This window comes from Crinia signifera, chromosome 9 (genome assembly GCF_055691185.1).
Source record: "Crinia signifera chromosome 9, ASM5569118v1, whole genome shotgun sequence".
Lineage (NCBI taxonomy): Eukaryota > Metazoa > Chordata > Amphibia > Anura > Myobatrachidae > Crinia > Crinia signifera.
In genome coordinates, this window is record NC_139225.1 from 39,777,151 (window position 1) to 39,795,846 (window position 18,696).

Consider the following 18,696-nt stretch of genomic DNA (forward strand, 5'->3'; position numbering starts at 1 on the left):
CAGTTTAAAATGCAGTAATATATAATCCATTAACACAGGGATTGAGAACCTTTGGTCCTTCCCAGCATGCTACAGTTTTGCTATTTGGCCATGTTAAAACAGTAGCAGGGCATGCGGGAATACATAGTTCAACAGCTGGATGGCCAAAGGCTCCCCATCCCTGCATTAATAAAAGGCTGCAGAAAAATGGTGGGAGACACGTGGCGCTACCAGCAGATGCTGCAATCCCTCCTTTTATGTATACACCCCTGTATTATGTATACAATGAATAGATTGATACACTATGGCCAGGTACTGCATAAATACGAGGGTGGATCAATAAGTACCTGTGTTTGAAGACAGGTGGCGTTGCTAAGGAAAGTTGATATTACTATAGTGTACTACCATCTTTCAAACAACCCCTTACCAAATTCCAGGTTGACTCATACCTTAGTTTTTTTTTCCCACCACGACAACCGGAATTGTTGCAGCCAAACTGCATAAATTGCGTTATGATTTAATTTTTTCCCCACGAGCCACGTTTTACGGTTAGGGAACCCGAAAAGTCGCAGCAATTTATAGTGCAATTCACGCAATTTAGCCGCAACAATTTCGGATGAGGGAACTGGTGCATTATCGTGGTGGAAAATAAAAACTAACCTATGAATCAATCTGAAATTTGGTATGGCATTGTTTGAATGATGGTAGTACACTTTAGTAATATAAACTTTCCTCAGCAACGCCACCTGTCTTCAAACACAGGTACTTATTGATCCACCCTCGGAATAACGTAAGCCCAGAAATGATGTATTTACGTGAAACGAGTCTAAATTAGTTTTATTGAAAACAAGTATAAAGTTTTGCAAAATCATATGCATTAAATAAAAAAAAATTGAAAAGCAGCAACAGAAAAATACAGCAATCCATTATAAGGAGATCACAGGGAAGAAACCTCCCCTATTTATGTGCCAGTCATACTCTAGTCCCAGGGCATCAACACAGCACAACAGACACTGTGAATCCCCTTTCTTGATGGTGTAATGCCCCAAGTCATTTGTCAACTGAAATCTCATGGTAACTTGCAGAGGTAAAAAAAAAAAAAAACATTTTGGTGCATGGCTTCGAAAAATGGATTTAAAGTTAAAGGATAAAACTTGTTGAGTGGTATCCAATTAGCTATGGCAATTTACCACAGCTAAAGGGTTCGCCAGGGGCTAACCAACTGACCCACATAGCAGTCAGTTAATCCCGATAAGCAGTGCTCAGAGCCATGATAACACATTCGTCCGAATAACTCTCCCAGATCGCGCGTGTTATCTTAGATAGACATTTTTCTATTCTTTTAGTTTTACCTGTAAAATCCTTTTTTTCTGAAGCCATGGTGGATGCTGGGATTATGGGTTTTGGAAGGAACCCCAAGTAGTTAACTTCTTTAGAGAAGTACAGCCTGTGGCTCCTCCCCCTCACAACCTCCACTGTCAGAAACCAGTTATTTTAACAAGCCAAGAGTAATAGGTGGACAAGAGTAGAGAAACACATTCAGCACAAGCACCACACTCGTATCACATAGTTCCTAGCCAACCCTAAGAAACATTAGGGAGGGCACTCAACATCTACTATGGCTTCAAAAAATAGGATTTTACAGGTAAGACTAAAAATCGCCTTTTTTCTTTTCAGCCTATGGTGGATAACATTCCAGAGCAAACCCGCTATGGGTGGGAACGCTCCCAAACTGCACTTAAGACACCAAAAAAAGTTTTCCAAGTGAGTCAAGGAAGATCAACTGGTACTTATGTATTATCTGGGCTCCCATGTTAAATGCACCCCATTTTTTCATACCCCTATTATCCAACTACGCATGGAGTTGATTTTATATAGTGTGGCGAGCGCAGCGAGCCACCGTGCCCGAAGCGTGGCGAGCGCAGCGAGCCCCGCAAGGGGACGCAGTCTCATAAGAAAAATGGGAGCCCAGATATTACATAAGTACCGATCAACTAATTCCAAGGGTTGAAAAGGGAGCACCCTTTAGCTTTTGCAGTACCAGGGGCATGTCCAAGGCTGCACCAGAGGAATAACTGTTTGTAGATGTAACACTCCCTGCAAAAAAGGAGCATATTGTGGTAAAAGCTGCAACACGCCTCTGAAAAACAGAGAAGGCCGAGACCTGCACTTCCAGGGAGGCGCGATGTATGCCCAAGCCTAACCCCTTTTGCAAAAAAACCAGCACTGTCGAGAAGCGGTACACCTTTGAATCATAGCGGTGTAATGCACACCACTGGAAATATTTGTGCCAAATTGTGATAAATCCCAGAGCAGCCAACATGATCCGAATGACTCTGGAAGGAGAAACCTCTGGATCTAAAGACCGACCTCTCAATAGCCACCCCATCAAATTGAGATTGAGGTGATCTGGGTGATGACAAGGACCATGCAACAGGAGGTCTGGCCTGAGAGAGACAGCCACCAGGATGGCACTACAGACATCCTGGTGAGATCCACCTACAAGGCCATCCTGGGCCAATGATGATTGCAAGCACTGGCTCCCATTTCAACCTGCGATGGACATGCAACCTCTGAAACGGCCAAGGGGTGGTCAGGGTGTCTACGAGACACGCTGCTGGATCCAGAGTCCTTGCCCTGTACAGGGGCAACTTGTCGTTGTGTCTGGAGGCCACCTGGGGTCTGCCCCACTAATGGACTAGAAGACTAAAGACATCTTGATGAAGAACCCCCCCCATGTACGTCCTGTCGACTTAGAAAGTCTACTTCCCAGTTCAAGATTCCTGGGAAATAGTTTGTAGTCAGACGTCAGAAACTGGTCCACACATATTTAAGAATTGCAGATACCTCTTTCATGGTGGCACAGCTTTTTGTGCCGCCCTGGTTGTTAATATATTCGACTCCGGTCTCATTGCCCTGCTGAACCTTTACCAGCCGCCCATTGTGCATCGTTCCCATTCGGCAGAGAGCTCAGAAGATAACCCTTAGTTTGAGAGCATTGATAAACAGATGGGATTCCAGAGCCGTCCAACCATCAACCACTCTCCAGACCCGAAGGCTGACATCCATTGTCAACAGTACCCAAAAAAGCAAACCATTCTTTTGTGGGACAGCTGGAGCCACCATAGGATGGAGAGCCAAACCTTGTGGGACAAAGTGACTGAGACTGAAGGTGGAGGTGCAAGAGATACCACTGGTGTAGTAGCTCCAAGTGCAGCTGTCTGGAATGGAACGGTCTCAAATCCACCACCTCAAATGAGGACACTAGTTCCCCCAAAACCCACATACAGAGATGAAAGGAGACTACAGTGTTTGAGGAAGCACTAAATGGTTTGTCAAAGTTCCAACCTCTAGTCCTCTTGTAGGAAGAATCTGGCAACTATGTTCAACAGGGCTTGATGGCATCCACTGGCAGCTCTGTGGTGAACAATTGCACCGGGGGACGCCTCCAAAAGGAGAGGGCATTCCCCTGTGAGACAATTTCAAACACCCACTAGATGACCGCCTACTCTGGGAAGTTCCCCAGGAAGACCTGACATCAGGTCTGTCTGTTCTGGAGCTTGGTGTTTTCCTGACCAAAACTGTCTGGGTTTGTTTTTGGGAAGGAGGACTGAAATCTCTGGAATGCCTGATCTCCAGCTTTGCCCTAAGGGTGAAAGGATTGTTGCCTAGCCCTTGTAGTCCCCGACGGCAAGAAGGCAGTCTTGGAGTCTGCAATTATTGCCACTATTTTTTCAAGCTCTGGGATGAATATATAGCTCACTAGAACGGAGACTCTAAGGCCCATTTAAATTCACGATCAGCCTTCCAAGAGAGAAGCCAAAAGGCTCTGCACACTGCCACTGAGAAAGCCAATACCTTACAGGCAAACACCCCCGTGTCCACAGACGCCTTGCTGAGGTATGTACTGGACTTCCTGATATTGTCCATCAAGGACACAATATTAAAGAGACGGGCCCCCGATTGCAAATCTTCCAGGAGGGTGTCATCCCAGGAGACTATCGCCAAAGAGATCCATGCTGCCACATAAGCTGGCCTGATAGCCGACTCAGCATTAGCAAAGATGGACTTCAGGAACTGTTCATTTCTTATCCACCAGGCCTTTAAGGGAGGTAACATCTGGAATAGGCAGGGTGGTGGACTTGACCAACCTAGCTATATGGGCGTCCACAGGTGGAGGAAATTCCCATGCTTTGCTATTCTCTTCAAGAGGATAGAAGGAAGTAATATATTTGGCAAACAAACTTCTGATTTGGGTGTTTCCATGCCTCTCAAAGCAGATCAAATGAGGAGATGGGGTAAACACTACTACAGGGTCCTTTTTTTGCATTTAAAAATGTGGAACCTCTGAGGAAGGCGAATTGTCTGCATCCTTAACCTGCAGCATTGAGCATATGGATTTAATAAGAGCATTCACTCTAGCTTCTGTCATATGACATTCTAAGATAGTGGACGTGTCATCCTCCTGGGCCTAAGACAAACAGTTCATTCAGCTGAGGATTCCTTGATTTGTGAAGATAGGAAAGACTCCCGTCTTACGATGGGTAGATGTCCAATCTGTTGCAAGGAGGCCGACAAATGCACTAGACCTGGGGTAGCCAACCCTAGTCCTCGAGAGCTACCAACAGTGCATGTTTTGCAGGTCTCCTCACAGAATCACAAGTGAGATAATTAGCTCCATCTGTGGATCTTTTAAAATGTGTCAGTGATTAATGAGTGCAGCTGTGCAGCAGCTAGGTTGTCTGGAAAATGTGAACTGTTGGTAGCTCTCGAGGGCTAGGGTTGGCTACCACTGCACTAGACCCTGTGCTGACTGGGTTAATCCCTGTAGCCAGGCTCTGTCATGGGCTGTAGTGCCTGAGCTACCTGCGGCACCTGTCATGTAGGGAGGACAGGGGCATGAGACAGCAAACTGAGAAGCTAGCTCTCTCACGATTGAAGATAAAAAGGAGACCCAATCCGATACACGGGAGGCCTCCTCACTAGCAGCTGACACACTGGAAGCCCCCGCAGTGCAGCTTTCACAGAGAGCTGTATGATCCTGTGCCAAATATGAAAAGTTTATCTTGCATGTAGTGTAAGTATAAGCGTGCAGTGCAATTCCTTCCTTCAGGAATTGGCTAATAAACACGGTTACAATATAAATACAGTAATCTGTAACAATCTGCACACAAATGCACAGAGGGAGAGAAACAGAAACTGGAGCTATAGTAAAGCAATGTACTGATAGCACACAGAAAAAAGCTGCTGGTACTGCTGTGTGGCTGTGACAGACACAGTGAGCTTCAACGTTAAATGAACAGAGAAGCGCATCGCAGCTAGTTCAAAATGGATGCGATATGCTAAAGCAGCGTGCATTTAAATCTGGATGCAATGTGATTTAGTCTAAAAAGTATGTGCTGCATACTTTTTGTACCTTGCGTTATGATGTACGTGGGAGCATAATAGCTCGGTGTGTGGGCACCATAAGTAAACAGGCTATGTTTAGAAAAACAACCAACCTAGGAAGCTTCTGCAAACATTTAAAACAGTATTTCTATCTAGTCACTGAGTTAGTGTGTGTCAGATAGTCGTATACTGCAGGAAGAAGCAGGTCCCGGTGTCGCAGTCACCACGCTGCAGCTGCCAAACAGGATGGTCCAAGATGGCCATGTAGCGTCTCACACTGCAGCGCAGACCAGAATAAATGTCAGCAGAACCCCCAGGGACCGCGAAGAGAGCACAGCGGCCATCAGGAGAGCAGCCCAGTCCGGATCTCCACACCGGCGGGCCCCACCGTAGAAAGCGCCGGGCCCTGGGCACAAAGCAGCCGAAGAAGAACTGCACCAGGTCGCCACAGGTAATTAAGGAGGCGTTTCCCAGTTCCAAAATGCCTGTTGTGGGCGATAATGAAGCCCTAAAAGGATATTTAGAAGGATTTCGGGCGGGAGAGCCAGCAAGCACGTCCTTCACCTAGTCCGCTAGGCCACGCCCTAACTATTAATACATTTAGGCATAGTATACATGGATATAAGAAAAATAATAACATAAGTGCAAAGTACAGATACTTCTTCACCTAAAGAGAGGCACCCAACAACCGCACCCTCCTGGGACACTCTATAATGGCTCTGTAAGCGGCCTGAAAACGCCCTAGTGAATTCTCAGAAAAGACTGAGTGCCACCGCCAGGCCTGCTGGTGCTGCCTCAAGCACCGGTGTGAGACGCATTATTGGGCCTCCGTGAACGGAGACCTGCTTATTCCCTCCTCTCTGTCCCAGCTGCGGCTCCATCCGAGTGCCAGGTAGTGGCCGGTGAAAGCGGGATTTCGGCGGTCGGGATTCCGGCGTCGGGATTTTGAACGCCCGAAAAAAGGGCTTTCATTTGATAGCCCGATTATGACCAATGGTCAAAAAGTTGTTATAACTCACTAGACTGTGACCTATTGCATGATGCACCCTGGAGTGCAGACAAAGTCAGCCAAGCCTGCAGCTAACACTTCCTGCAGATAATAAACCCGTGACATAAGAATATTGTAACAGCTGTAAATACGCAGAGTGTAATATGTAACAGTGGCAATCTGCTATGTATTGAACACACAACATGAACCAATCTTGTACATATAACACAGCAGCCAGCGCAATAACATAATGGAAGATTCTCTAGTAGCTGCCATGTAGCAATGCATGATCTCCCATTGGTTAATCACTGTAATGCATGTTGCAGAAAAATAATTAAAATTAGCTAGAAAAGCTGCAAGATGCCCTTACTGATAATAGTACATGTGTAGATCATAGTATAGGCCGTGTCTGTCGAAAGTCAATAGGTCAACAGCAAAAGGTAGACATGCACATAGATTAACACCAAAAATGTATCATTTGGATCCCAATAGTACTAACGTATGAACACCTGCGTTCTGGTAACTGTGGGTACAGAGCAGTAGAACACAAGTGCCGGCCTGCTGCTGCTTTTAACCCTCAAAAAGCGTTATCAGAGGGTAAGTGAGAGATAACTCAAACAGTCCTGGTTCTGTACTGTTGATTTTGGGATCATTGCTTGTCCAATTAGATCTTTATAGCATGTCCTCAGACTTGTAGGAATGAACGTGCTGAATCCAAGGAATTGAAACTCATGTTTCAGCATTTAATAGATCTCAGGAGTCAAAGAGCCCAGAAACAGTGCTGAAGGGTGCTAACTCAGTTCAATAGGTGGACACTGATCAACAGGGTTAAAATGTGCATGAACAGTGGGCCTTTATCTTCTAGAATTGGTTTGGGGAACCTTTGTTCCGCCACCTGCTGTTAAACTATACATCCCAGCATGCCGTGCAACAGTTTTAGCCTGACCAAACAGCAAGAACTGTAGCAGAGCATGCTGGGATGTGACGTTCAACGGTTCCCCATCACTGTTCTAGAAAGATGATCCTCTGTCTGGACTAGAACATGCTGGGCAATGGAACCCAGAGTCGGCAACCTCTAAGTTATTGTGCTACAGCCACTTAACTGTTTTGAGCGGTACACTGCTGTGCAGAATAACAGATACATTATATTACCCACTGTTACTACAGGCTACCAAAAAAAAAAAAAAAAAAAGCACCCAGTAAGGACTGTGTGGCCTAACAGTTAATAGGTGCACTGCGGATGTGAAATTATGACCACCATTCCAACAAGACTACATATATCGACAGTTCAAGCAGAGCAGCTCAATGGGAACAACTTCCCAAAGTGTCACATCAAGTTAAGTCAAAGTATAGATGCCCATACACCGTGAGATTTTTCCAGTGTGTTTTTTAATAAATCGTATCGCACCGTGTATGGGCACCTTTACACAGTGACCTGCACAGAATGAGGATGAAACCCTAAATCCATGTTTGTTACTTGGAAATAACAGCTACTAACATAAGTCTCTCTGCCTACATACCATTCCTATATGGGTTGAACTATCATGACTTGTATGGAACATGTTAGCCTCACTGAGAAGCATGAACACACTGCCAAACTCTGCTGAGGACACTGCACAAGCTGAAGGAGAGGCAAATGCTAACCGCCACTAGAACAGGCCTGGCCAACCTCTTTAGCTGTTGTGAAACTACAAGTCACAGCATGTTTTGTCACAGTTTTGATATTAGGGAATGCTAAATCTGTGGCAAAGCATGCTGGGATGTGTAGGATCTGAAGAGCCACAGTTTGACCATGCCTGTACCAAAGTTCATACAGCAATCTGTTGCATACGGGAAAGTGGTTATATTTTCCACAATTAAATCGTTACTTCCTACCCTCCAAAATCAGTTTGGGATAAGTATTTTGCATATACCTGAAAATAAAATATAGAACATTCGCGGCACCATATAAAATAAAAAATTCTAAAGCCACTACACCAGGCATGTCCATACTAAGGCCCTCCAGCTATTGGGAAACTACACATCCCAGCATGCCTTGCCATAGTTTTAGCATTCCCCAATAGCAAAACTGTGGCAAGGCATGATGGGACTTGTGGTTTCACAACAGCTGGAGGACCATAGTATGCACATGCCTGCACTAAACACACCTTCCTTTTAGTTCCAACCTTTGCTGCTGCTTCTGCCAATTCTATCCCTATAGGGTTGTAAAACTAACAGAGATTCCCAATAAGAAGGATGGTTATACTATACAGATTACGTACAAAGCCAGAATGGCACACTTACAGTGGACTTGGTTCAACTTCACTCTGCTGAGTCGTGCTGAAGCTCTGCATAGCTTGTACCTCCTCTTCCTCCTCATCCTCACTGGAAGCCTCCTCCGCAGCATGGTTAGAGCGTGGTGGAGGAGCGACGGCTGTTCCGTCAGCCTTTTGTATTGATGGCTTTTGACATATATATTTTGGGTCCCTACCAAGATTGCATATTTCTTCTAAAAGCTAAGGGGAAAAAAATAAAAAATCATAAATGCACATTTCACAACTCATCTACATTACAACCATTACACGTAAAAAAAAAACCTAATATCCCAATAGTCATAATTGTAATAGAAATGTAAAAACGCAAGAATCTGACTCTTATTAACAAATTATTAACAAATTACCAAGCGACTCTGAAAGCTTACTGGCCTGGCCAATCTGTGGCCTTCCGGCTGTTGTGAAACTACAAGTCCCAACATACACTACCATAGTTTTTCTATAAGGGAATGCTAAACCTGTGGCAAGGCATGCTGGGATGAGCAGTTTCACAACAGCTGGAGAGCCACAGGTTGGCCAGGCCTGGTTAGCAAGTAACTCAAAGTAATAAAGGGTGCTATCTTTTTGAACAGAAGTCTGACAGATTACATTGTGTTCTGAAGTTGGTCTATTTATAAAACTCATGTTAATAATACTGAAGGAGGACACAGAAACAAGACAAGTCTTACCTTAATAATAGCAGTGGTGGCATCGGTTTTTAACGTGGGCTGGTGCCTCATCAGTTCATCAACAGCACTGCCCAGGTTAGAGGCTGTATCGCCTGCAGGAGACCGGAGAGAGGTCAAAGCTGGAAGAGACCATGGGCCTCTTAATCCCTTAGCTAGAGACCTGAAGAGAGCTATTTCTAGGCTGCACTACAGGTCTCTTCAGCAGGGGTTAGAGGTGGTTTAGAGAATTTGGGGAAGTGCCATGGACAGATCATTCTGGTTATGGATTAAGCCATGGAAAGCTAAAAGAAAAGGCAAACTGCTGGCACTGCTAGATGGAAAGAATCATTAATCGTACAGGGTTTAACAAATCGGACGCTGGGAAAGCTCACATTTCTGTGCAGCGTTTTATACTGTTAACCTGTCTGTAGGAAAACTGTTAATTTAAAGACCATCAGTCAAGGGCAAATAAAAAGCCATCTCAACAACAGAAAACTTCACAAGTCAAATATCAAGTCCTTTACCACTTCCCACTAGTAAGGTACACGAATGGTCAAACTGGGACCTTTACATTTCTATATTACGCAGTAGTGTTTGCCAGCTGTTGTCACTTCAGTGCAGTCATTCCCTATACTGGTATTCTGAGAACATACGGCTCAGTGAGCACTTGTTACTTACCTAAAGGATCCGAGCTACGCCGCCGCCTCATTGCAGGAAGGTAGTCTGGTGATAACAACACTTTAAAAAGTCTCTCAAAAGGTTGGCACTGCACAAAGGACTGCAAACCACGGGCATTCAGACAAAGTGCACTGAAAACATTGGGAAGGGAGCCCAGAACTTCCCGGGTAGCAGGTACCTAAAAGAAAACATTTAAGTGTCAAAACAAAATTTTCATACACAAACCGTACGATGGCTTTCACTGCACGACTAAAAAGGGGAAACAATTGCAACACAACCATCCTAATGCAAACTAGCTAACCTCTCAATTGGCCTTTAATATGCTTATTGCTTATAAGTTAACAGCTCTAAAACTGGGTACACGCTAATAAATTTATATCTGCAGATCAATCGATAGGGAGCTATATCTACAAAAGGATCAACATACACCACCCGATCAGCCAGGGCTGAATTCACAAATGGGCAGGTGCATGCCCACGGAGCGGTCAAACACCGGCAGCTCCCGGCGTGTTTGTACGGGCGGTTGGCGGGTCGCGCGTACACAGAACAAGATGCGCCAATATGTCTTTAGATATGATATATCCGGCATATCAGGCAACCTGTCAAACAGTCAATATATTGGCCAGTGTGTACGCACCTTAAGGGGTTTATCAAAATAGATGTTCGATTGTAGATGGCAACCAACCAGAATCTACTTTAGTACCTTCTAGAAGATCATAAAATCTGATTGGTTGCCCATAGCGTCTTCAAAAGCATTCCCATCTTAGATAATAAGCCCCAAACAGTTTACTATGTCAACTCTACTCATAGCAGTATTAATAGTAGATTAAGCCATACATTCATTTAACCATTCCCTATGTCCTCATGACATCATATTGGTACAATCATTTACTGCATTACTAGCTATATACCTAAAACCCACATATTGGAATATCACGGGGAGTGCTACGAAGAACGTAAAAATAAGTTTACCAAGATTGTATCAGATAATGTGGCCAGACAGAGAGAAGCAGAGAAAGTGGCATCCCTTACATCTTTGATAAGGAGAGCGTGCAACATTACATCCGTAAGACCATTGTCCTGGAGAGAAGACAGCAGCGAAGGCTCTTGAAACACGAAGACCGTAACCACTTCAGTAGCTGCAATGTGGAAACAGAAGCAGGTCGCTGAATATTCCAATCATGCGGACTAAGTAGCCCATATAAAAAGGTCAATCTTTACGGACATTACTGATGAATGGGCTTACCCAGCAAGAAGAGAGAAGGTCCGTAGTATTCTGCATTACTGATTATGTGTTTCAGGGATGTGGGAAGAGTTCCGTCCATCACTTAACAAAAAGAAAAAAGTTGATGTTTAAATGTTTTCAGTTATTTTCCCCCTCTTTACACAGGCTTGCCCTTATCGACCTCTAACAACTTTACCATGACGAATTCCATCTGAGAAAGCCGGATCCTGAATTGCTTTCTTCAAAAAATTGAGCATAGATTTCAGCAAGGCGGCTCTTTGTGGAATGCACTGCACTCCTGGAAAGAAAAGGCTTTAATATTATAACTGTATGCAATAAAAAGTTTCAGCTTTAATTCCACACAATAAAAGGAAACCTGATAATTTACCAGAGCGTGGCATTACTAGATTCCCAGCACTGCTGCTTGTTGACACAGGCCGGTGTTCCATAGACGTGGAGGGACCGGGGCTGCTTTCCATGGCCACATCAGAAACTAGAACAAAAAAAAAAAAGTTACTACTACAAACTTTAATCTTAAATTAACATTTAAAAAAATTAAATGTAATAAAGGCATAAAGTAATAAAACAGTTAATATAGTGAGTTGGGTTAAAACTCAAAGTTAATTTGCACAAACTTTTATTTTGATATTTTTTTTTTACTACCTTCCATGTCTGTTTCCATCTCTTCTCCCTCCTGAACAGTGCTTGGGCGTTGGATTTTTGGTTTAATAACAAATGGACACTCTTTCCTGCACAAATCAACTTCATGCTGAGGAGAAAGCAGAGAACATTCAGGAGTCTTAAATAGTACTTTGTATTGCGCATGGGTGGTTGGGTTTGTATGCTGGGACTTCTTTTATCGAGTAAACCCTGCCTGGGGCAAGATCTTCCAACATTTCAGGTTTTCCAGATCACCTAGCTGTAGCCCAGGTGTTGTCATTTACTAATGTCCGTATCGGTTGAAAACTATTCATATCGCATTGTGTGTGTACAGCTTGCGATGCACCGCCACGCAGGGTTGGTAAGAAAAGTAAAAAAAGGAAGGCTGCACAATTTTGACTAGAAAATGTACAAACTATGAAACAAAATAGTTAAAATCGAACAGTGTCAAAAAGGTGCAGAGTCAATGGGCAGTATTCAATGCTTCCGATTCACTGTTTTTTTTTTTCGGAGAATCGGGTTGTTTTCACTCCTTGCGGTGAATCTTTTTTACTGAAAATCTGATTCACCCTATTCAATGTTCACTGTTTGCCAAAAGCGAACAGTGAATTCCGGCCAGTTCTCAATTGGGTTTTCACTGGGATTCTCAGAGTGTATTCAATGCTAGGATGGAGAACTGTTTTCAGTAGAATTTTCGCCGTGATTCACCATTTTGCATTCTACATCTTTTTAAGGTGAACTGGAATGTGAGCTTTTAAAATAAAAGTTTTTTTTGGTGATTAATAAAAAAAAAAAAATCAGTAATTTTATTCTGTAAAGGGGCATGCTATTTTTATTCATGTGTAATATATAATTTTGAATTTATTTGACACATTCACCAGCATGGGGCTGGGAGCCGCTCATAAGATATTCACTTAACACTGCTCATTACATATGCAGCGGCTCCCTCCACAGCGCTTCCATCTCCCTGCCTGCCGCCGCCAGCCAGCTCCCTGCGGTGTTCGCCACAGGGGTTAAAAAAAAAAAAAAAAAAGCCATATGGGGCAGCGAGCCCCTGTGGCGTTGAATAGGGTGACAAGGTGGTTTGGCAGTGAATGCTCAAGCCCTCCGGAACCCTGTGACTGTGCAGCGAATCCTAAATGGGATTTGCTACACATCGTGATCAGCACCATTGAAGACTGACCTATATCTGTGGTTCTGGCCTACGGTGAGTTCAAGGGAAATGATACATAGGGCAGTATTTAATGCCTTTTTTCGGCATGTGCAGCAAATCCTGTATATAGCATTGAATATACTCTCAGCGAATCTCAGCGAAAACCCCATTGAAATACACCAGCGAATTGCAGCGAGCATGAAACGGATAACTGGCCAGCATTCACTGTTCGCTTTCGGCAAACAGTGAACATTGAATAGGGTGAATCAGATTTTCAGTGAAAAAGTTACTACAAGGAGTGAAAACAGCCTGATTCGCCAGAATCAAAACAGTGAATAGGGAGCATTGAATACTGCCCACAGTCTAAATCACAACGTGTGTATGCCTCTCAACGGTCACATTCTACAGATCGACAGGTGGCCTGAAAAACATGGACTGTTGGTGGATCAAGGCCCGGTTTAGCCACCACTGCATTGGATTGATTGTACTTTAGTTTTGCTTAGATCACAGGTGTACAAGTTTGTTTCTCACTACAATATAAGACCCCTATATATTTATCCTATTTAGGTCGATTTCACCAGATCGGGTTGAGAAATTAGGCCAAATCAGCTATTTGACATCCAAATCGACCCAATGTTCTGTCCAGTGCAACTTTTGAAAGATATTACTAATTTTGGGCCTTCTAAGCGATATCTTTTAAAAAAAATCTATCAGTATGTATGCTCAATATTGTAAACGATGCACGCTTAATAGTGTTTGTTCAGGATGATCTCCCACCAGTAAATCCAAGCTGACAGATCCTGCAAATTGTTGGATTTAAGATATTTCACAACTCTGTTCAAGGTTTCCATCACTTTGCCTACTACTGATGTAAGGCTTACTGGTCTGTAGTTACTTGCTTCCACTTCTGTGTAGTGGGACTACATTTTCCAGTCCTCTGGAATTGCACCTGTAGTGAATGACTTGTTGAATAATTTCTTTGATGCTTTAAGCTCCTTGGAGGTATCCCATCTGGCCCCATTGATTTATCCACTTTCAGAGTTTTATTATGACTGTCTCCTCTATAAATATAATTTCATACAACTTAATTTTATTAATGACCCTTCAACATAACTGTGACCCCTTCCCCTCACCTGCAGTTAATACTGGTCTCCCTCAACCCACATCTCCCTTCTCTCTTAAGTCTTATTATTCCTCTATTTGAATTTCTTCTTTCATTTATAGAAACAGCTTTTTTTAAATCACCCTTTATAATCCGTTTCTTCCTTTGCATGTCAGGTCATCTTCTTAGCCTTCAGTCTGTCACCTCATTATTTTGAGTTTACTTGCATTTCAGAAAGGGCATCTTTTTGCTTTCTTACTGGTAGAGAAGTGTGGTATAAAAGGTCAACAAAAGGTCTGCATGTACTAGGTCGACACAAGGAAAAGGTTGACTTAAGTTTTTTTGAAGCCTTTGATCCCTTTTGATGGTCACACCTTGTAACCTGTGTACCTAGAAATAAATTGGTTCAAGTGTTATCTAGCTCCAGAGAACACTTAATCAATTCCTTTCTAAACATACTATAGTGTCCAACAACTGAATGAAGCCATATTTTTAACACTCACATTCAATACACTACTTTATTCACAACATAGCTTCAACAAAAAGCGGAGTAGAGAGATTTTATACTTTTTAAATGTGAAGAGGAAGTTTTATGTATCAACACTTAGTCGCTCACCTCCAGTCGGTAAATGAATATGGTCAGCCCACTGTGTGACTGAAAGGCAGCCATATCTAGATTTGTAATGAGGTCAACAACCCTTACAGCGCGCGTCACAAAAGTGATCTGGTCCTGCTCATCGCCTAGAAACTTGATCACCTGTGAAAAAGAAATGAGAAAGCTCAGAGTGCTTACCAAATGCCCAACTGTACAGAAAAAAAAAGGACTTTTCTTTGAGAGAATGAGATGGCAATAAACAAAAAAATACCTTTAAAAGTGCTTCCATCATGCCACAAGAAACCAGTGCCTCCCCACCGGCATCATAACTGGCAAGGTGATATAAGAACGAGAAGAGGGCCGTTGCAAACTGGTGAGGGTATGGCTCCATGGTGGGGTCTGAGGATAAAAGCACAAACAGGTAGTTATTCAATCTGGGATTCTGAGTTTCGGAACGTACCAACAGTTAGATCCAGTCCTTTTCCCCCAGCTTCCGACAGTAATTCGACTGTTGGTGTTCAATGTACTGAAGTCCTGAAATCGTCAGTGAATTCGACAATCAATGGCCATTTCTGACAAAACAGATCAGACTTTAAAAAAAAAAGTCCAATCTGACCACCTTCAATGCTGTCATTAATGACAGCATTGAATAGGCGGGTGCAGATATTTCCCCTGATGGGAAATTTTGGCAGATTAATTGGCAATTCCAACATGGAACACTTTCAATAACATCCCTTGCCTCTGCAGAACACCAATCAGAAAGGCCAGTGTGACCCGGAGCCACACATGAACATTTTTCTTTACAGGCTTTGTAGGTAGAAGCCTTTGCATAGGTGTCTTTGAAAAAATAGTTCTATAAACGAACAAGCATACAAACACACCCTAAATCAGTGGTTCTAAAACTGTGGGTCCTGACCCCAAAGTGGGTCCCAAACTTCTCAGCATGGGGTGGCGCCTCCAAGTTGCTGACCATCAGGCTGAGGACTTCTCTAATCTCAGTCAGTGATTCAAGGAGTCTGAAAAATCTGTTGAATCGTCTGTTATTTTAGACTCCTCACATCAGTTTGTGCCTCCACAATGCTGCCAGGTATGTGCTGTCTGGTGACTACACATGTGATGTGATGACCTTCTGCAGTCACTTGCTGGGGTCCTGTAATTATTTTTATTGTTTAATGGGGTCCCAGAGCAAAATAGTTTGCGGACCCCTGCCCTAAATAAACAAAGTGGCACGTGTGGGGAACCACAAACAGAAGTGGTCTAGAAACACAAATGCTTTCAGAGGAGAACAGTATAGTAACTAAAACTAACAAGTAGGCACAGTGGAAAAAATATCAACTATTTACTGCTGAACAAAGTATGTAGGCAGTAGTGTTAGAAAACATATAAGTAATGTATAACTATAACCAGATAGTAACCGATAAGAGCAGCAGCAATTTCTAAGTGCCTAAGTGGCAGAAATTGCTATGGGAAAGTACAGATAACCTGACAGCATGAAAAACAAAGCATATGAGTAAGGAGATATTAACACAAGCGCAACACATACAGTTTAATGCTTCAAATATCCAAATGGCTGATAAACATGGTCGACACCATGTAGTCGACAGTCAAAAGTTGACATGACTAAAGTAAAACACATAAAAAGTAGACTATCTAAATATAACCTGGTACCACAAAAGTTACGTATAGGGGAAGCAGTACAACCTCTCTGTGTAGGTAAGAAAAGTAAAATAGCTGACAGGCATTGGGGACAGGAAGGAAAGACAATCCTTCGGCAGGATCCCACAGCAGGAACCAGCAAAGGGGTTAAGTGAGAGAAAGAACGGGAAGGCTCTGCTGCCATCTGGCCACTCCCAGGGACCTGCTGCCAATATGATGCACCCTGGTGGTCTAGTGGTATCAGATAAATAACTGTTACCCCTGCTAGCACTTTTTTTTTCTTTTTATCCCCTGAACAGTGATCCCTCCAAGATCACGGCAGGGTGGAGGGGGAGAGAGGGCCCGCAGACGTCACTAATGTGGACGAGACTGGGCCGCCCATGTCACTAATGTGGACAGGTGGCCTACTTCACTGTTGGGGGGTGTGACCGGCATCTACAGAGGGGATGAGCTTCCCCCAAGCTTTGTGGTCAACGTCAATAGATGCAGTGCAAATACACACAGTATCTATTCACGCTGCGGCGGGAACCCACAGGCCCGTTAAAACAGCACATTTTAGAACCATGTTGGCTTTTATGCTTTTGCAGAACACCTTCATAGCGGCCACAGCGTATTTAAGGGAAATTAAAGATCTGACATCTGAATATTTTATATTTGGGCAAGTCTACAAAGTCTGCTCCCGCTAGCTGACCATAAAGCAGCAGCTTAGAACGTAGTGAGTCTCAAATGAGGTCATTGTTCACCATGGGTAGGCCAGAACATGATGTAAGCTGAGTGTTAACACTAAATTAGCTAAAACGACTTTAAAAGGCATAGTTTACCATATACAGTATAAAGCTTACAAAAAAGGACAGGAGAAGTGTCTGCACATACCTATCATAGCTTGTATACAGTTTCGGACAAGAACAGGCAGGAAGCCGTGGTAAGAGGCAGTACCAGTGCAGTCTATGATACTGCTTAGTTTGGGGGTTCTTTCCAAGTGAACGATAGAAGTCAAGGTTCTCAGAGATGCTGCTTTGATATCCTAAAAAAATAATAATAAAGAATTCATAGGAGAGCCTTCTACAAATTATTATATGGCGATAAAACATTCCTCTTACATGCAAGAGCCATTTGTCACTGAAAAAGTCTTACCATGAGTTGTTTATCCGTAATCTGCAGGACATCCACTAATTCCTCTATCAATCCATTGTAGAGTATACTGTTTGCAGACTCTTGCAAGGCATTAGAATAAACTGCAATTACAAAGAATGCTGAAAGGTATGGCAGATTATTTGTCAGTTATTTATATAGTGCACACCTATTACGCTGCACACAAAAGGTTAACCTGCCAGTATGTCTTTGGAATGTTAAAATGAAACCCACGCAATCAAGGGGAGAATACACAAACCGCACACCATTAGGGCCATGGTTGAAATCGAACCTGCGGCCTCAGGGCCGTGAGGTAACAATACTAATTACTAAGCAACCAAGCAGTCCGTGGGGTACTGCTACAAAAAAAAAAAAAAGTTATATACTGTGTAGATGTTGGTTAGTAAGGCAAAGCCAAGGGAATGGGACATTACCTAGTTTCTGTGCATGGAATTTGGGGAAACCATGGACCGGCATGGGAATTCTAAATAAAACAATACTTTCTACAGTATATGACCTGAAGGTTTTGGCCATTTATAAGTCCAAACCAGTAAGAAGATCTTTATCAAGAGCAGCTATCAAAACAAGTTTCACATTTTTCACAAGACTGAGATCGCTCTGTTAGTAGCATACTGACACCATTTGATGGCCTCTATACAGATACAGCTGCGCACATTGTGCTTGTATGGCACGCCAATGTCGCATCCATGACATAGAATCGCTACGCTTTCGCCATTCAATATGTTTCTATGAGCAGTGGGACAAATTTAGAAACGCGTGATAACATGATTGTGCCAATTGCCAAGGATGTTGCACTGGGCATTTGACGCACCAACAATGAGCGCAACTACATCTGTATAATAGAGATTGCATGAGATGTCCTTTCAATATACAGTCGGGATACCGACAGTCATTACCCCAACTTCTCCCTTGTGGGGGTCCATGACCCCCATAGAGGAGAATAAAATAAGCGCACGCCCGCAAGAGGCTTCGTTGCATTCCCCCGCTGTGCAGTCGGGATTCCGACATGGGGCTAATGACTGTCGGAATCCCAACTGTCGGTGTGCACAGGGAACATATACAGATGGGCTATGATTATGTGGACACCACCAATATTAAAAGCCCATTGCAGGCAAAAAAGAAAACGTGATTTACATGCTATTTATATCATGTAAAAAGTGC

The 18,696-nt window shown here is 43.3% G+C and overlaps 1 protein-coding gene across 29 annotated transcripts in view; it reads right to left on the reverse strand.

The window, feature by feature from the left end:
* The window catches only part of HUWE1 (HECT, UBA and WWE domain containing E3 ubiquitin protein ligase 1), a 123,938-nt gene that overhangs the window by 71,831 nt on the left and 33,411 nt on the right, over positions 1-18,696 (reverse strand). For 16 of the 29 annotated variants that reach the window (XM_083158913.1, XM_083158929.1, XM_083158921.1 and 13 more), the window contains exons 12-23: positions 17,518-17,636; positions 17,257-17,407; positions 14,999-15,126; positions 14,749-14,889; positions 11,881-11,986; positions 11,606-11,710; positions 11,414-11,515; positions 11,239-11,319; positions 10,965-11,131; positions 9,993-10,170; positions 9,336-9,454; positions 8,639-8,850 (exon numbers count right to left, since the gene is read on the reverse strand). In XM_083158913.1, coding sequence (XP_083015039.1) covers positions 8,639-8,850; positions 9,336-9,454; positions 9,993-10,170; positions 10,965-11,131; positions 11,239-11,319; positions 11,414-11,515; positions 11,606-11,710; positions 11,881-11,986; positions 14,749-14,889; positions 14,999-15,126; positions 17,257-17,407; positions 17,518-17,636 — 1,609 coding nt within the window. The remainder of the gene's footprint in view (positions 1-8,638; positions 8,851-9,335; positions 9,455-9,992; positions 10,171-10,964; positions 11,132-11,238; positions 11,320-11,413; positions 11,516-11,605; positions 11,711-11,880; positions 11,987-14,748; positions 14,890-14,998; positions 15,127-17,256; positions 17,408-17,517; positions 17,637-18,696) is intronic. The other 13 variants (XM_083158937.1, XM_083158934.1, XM_083158936.1 and 10 more) reach the window with 6 other exon arrangements.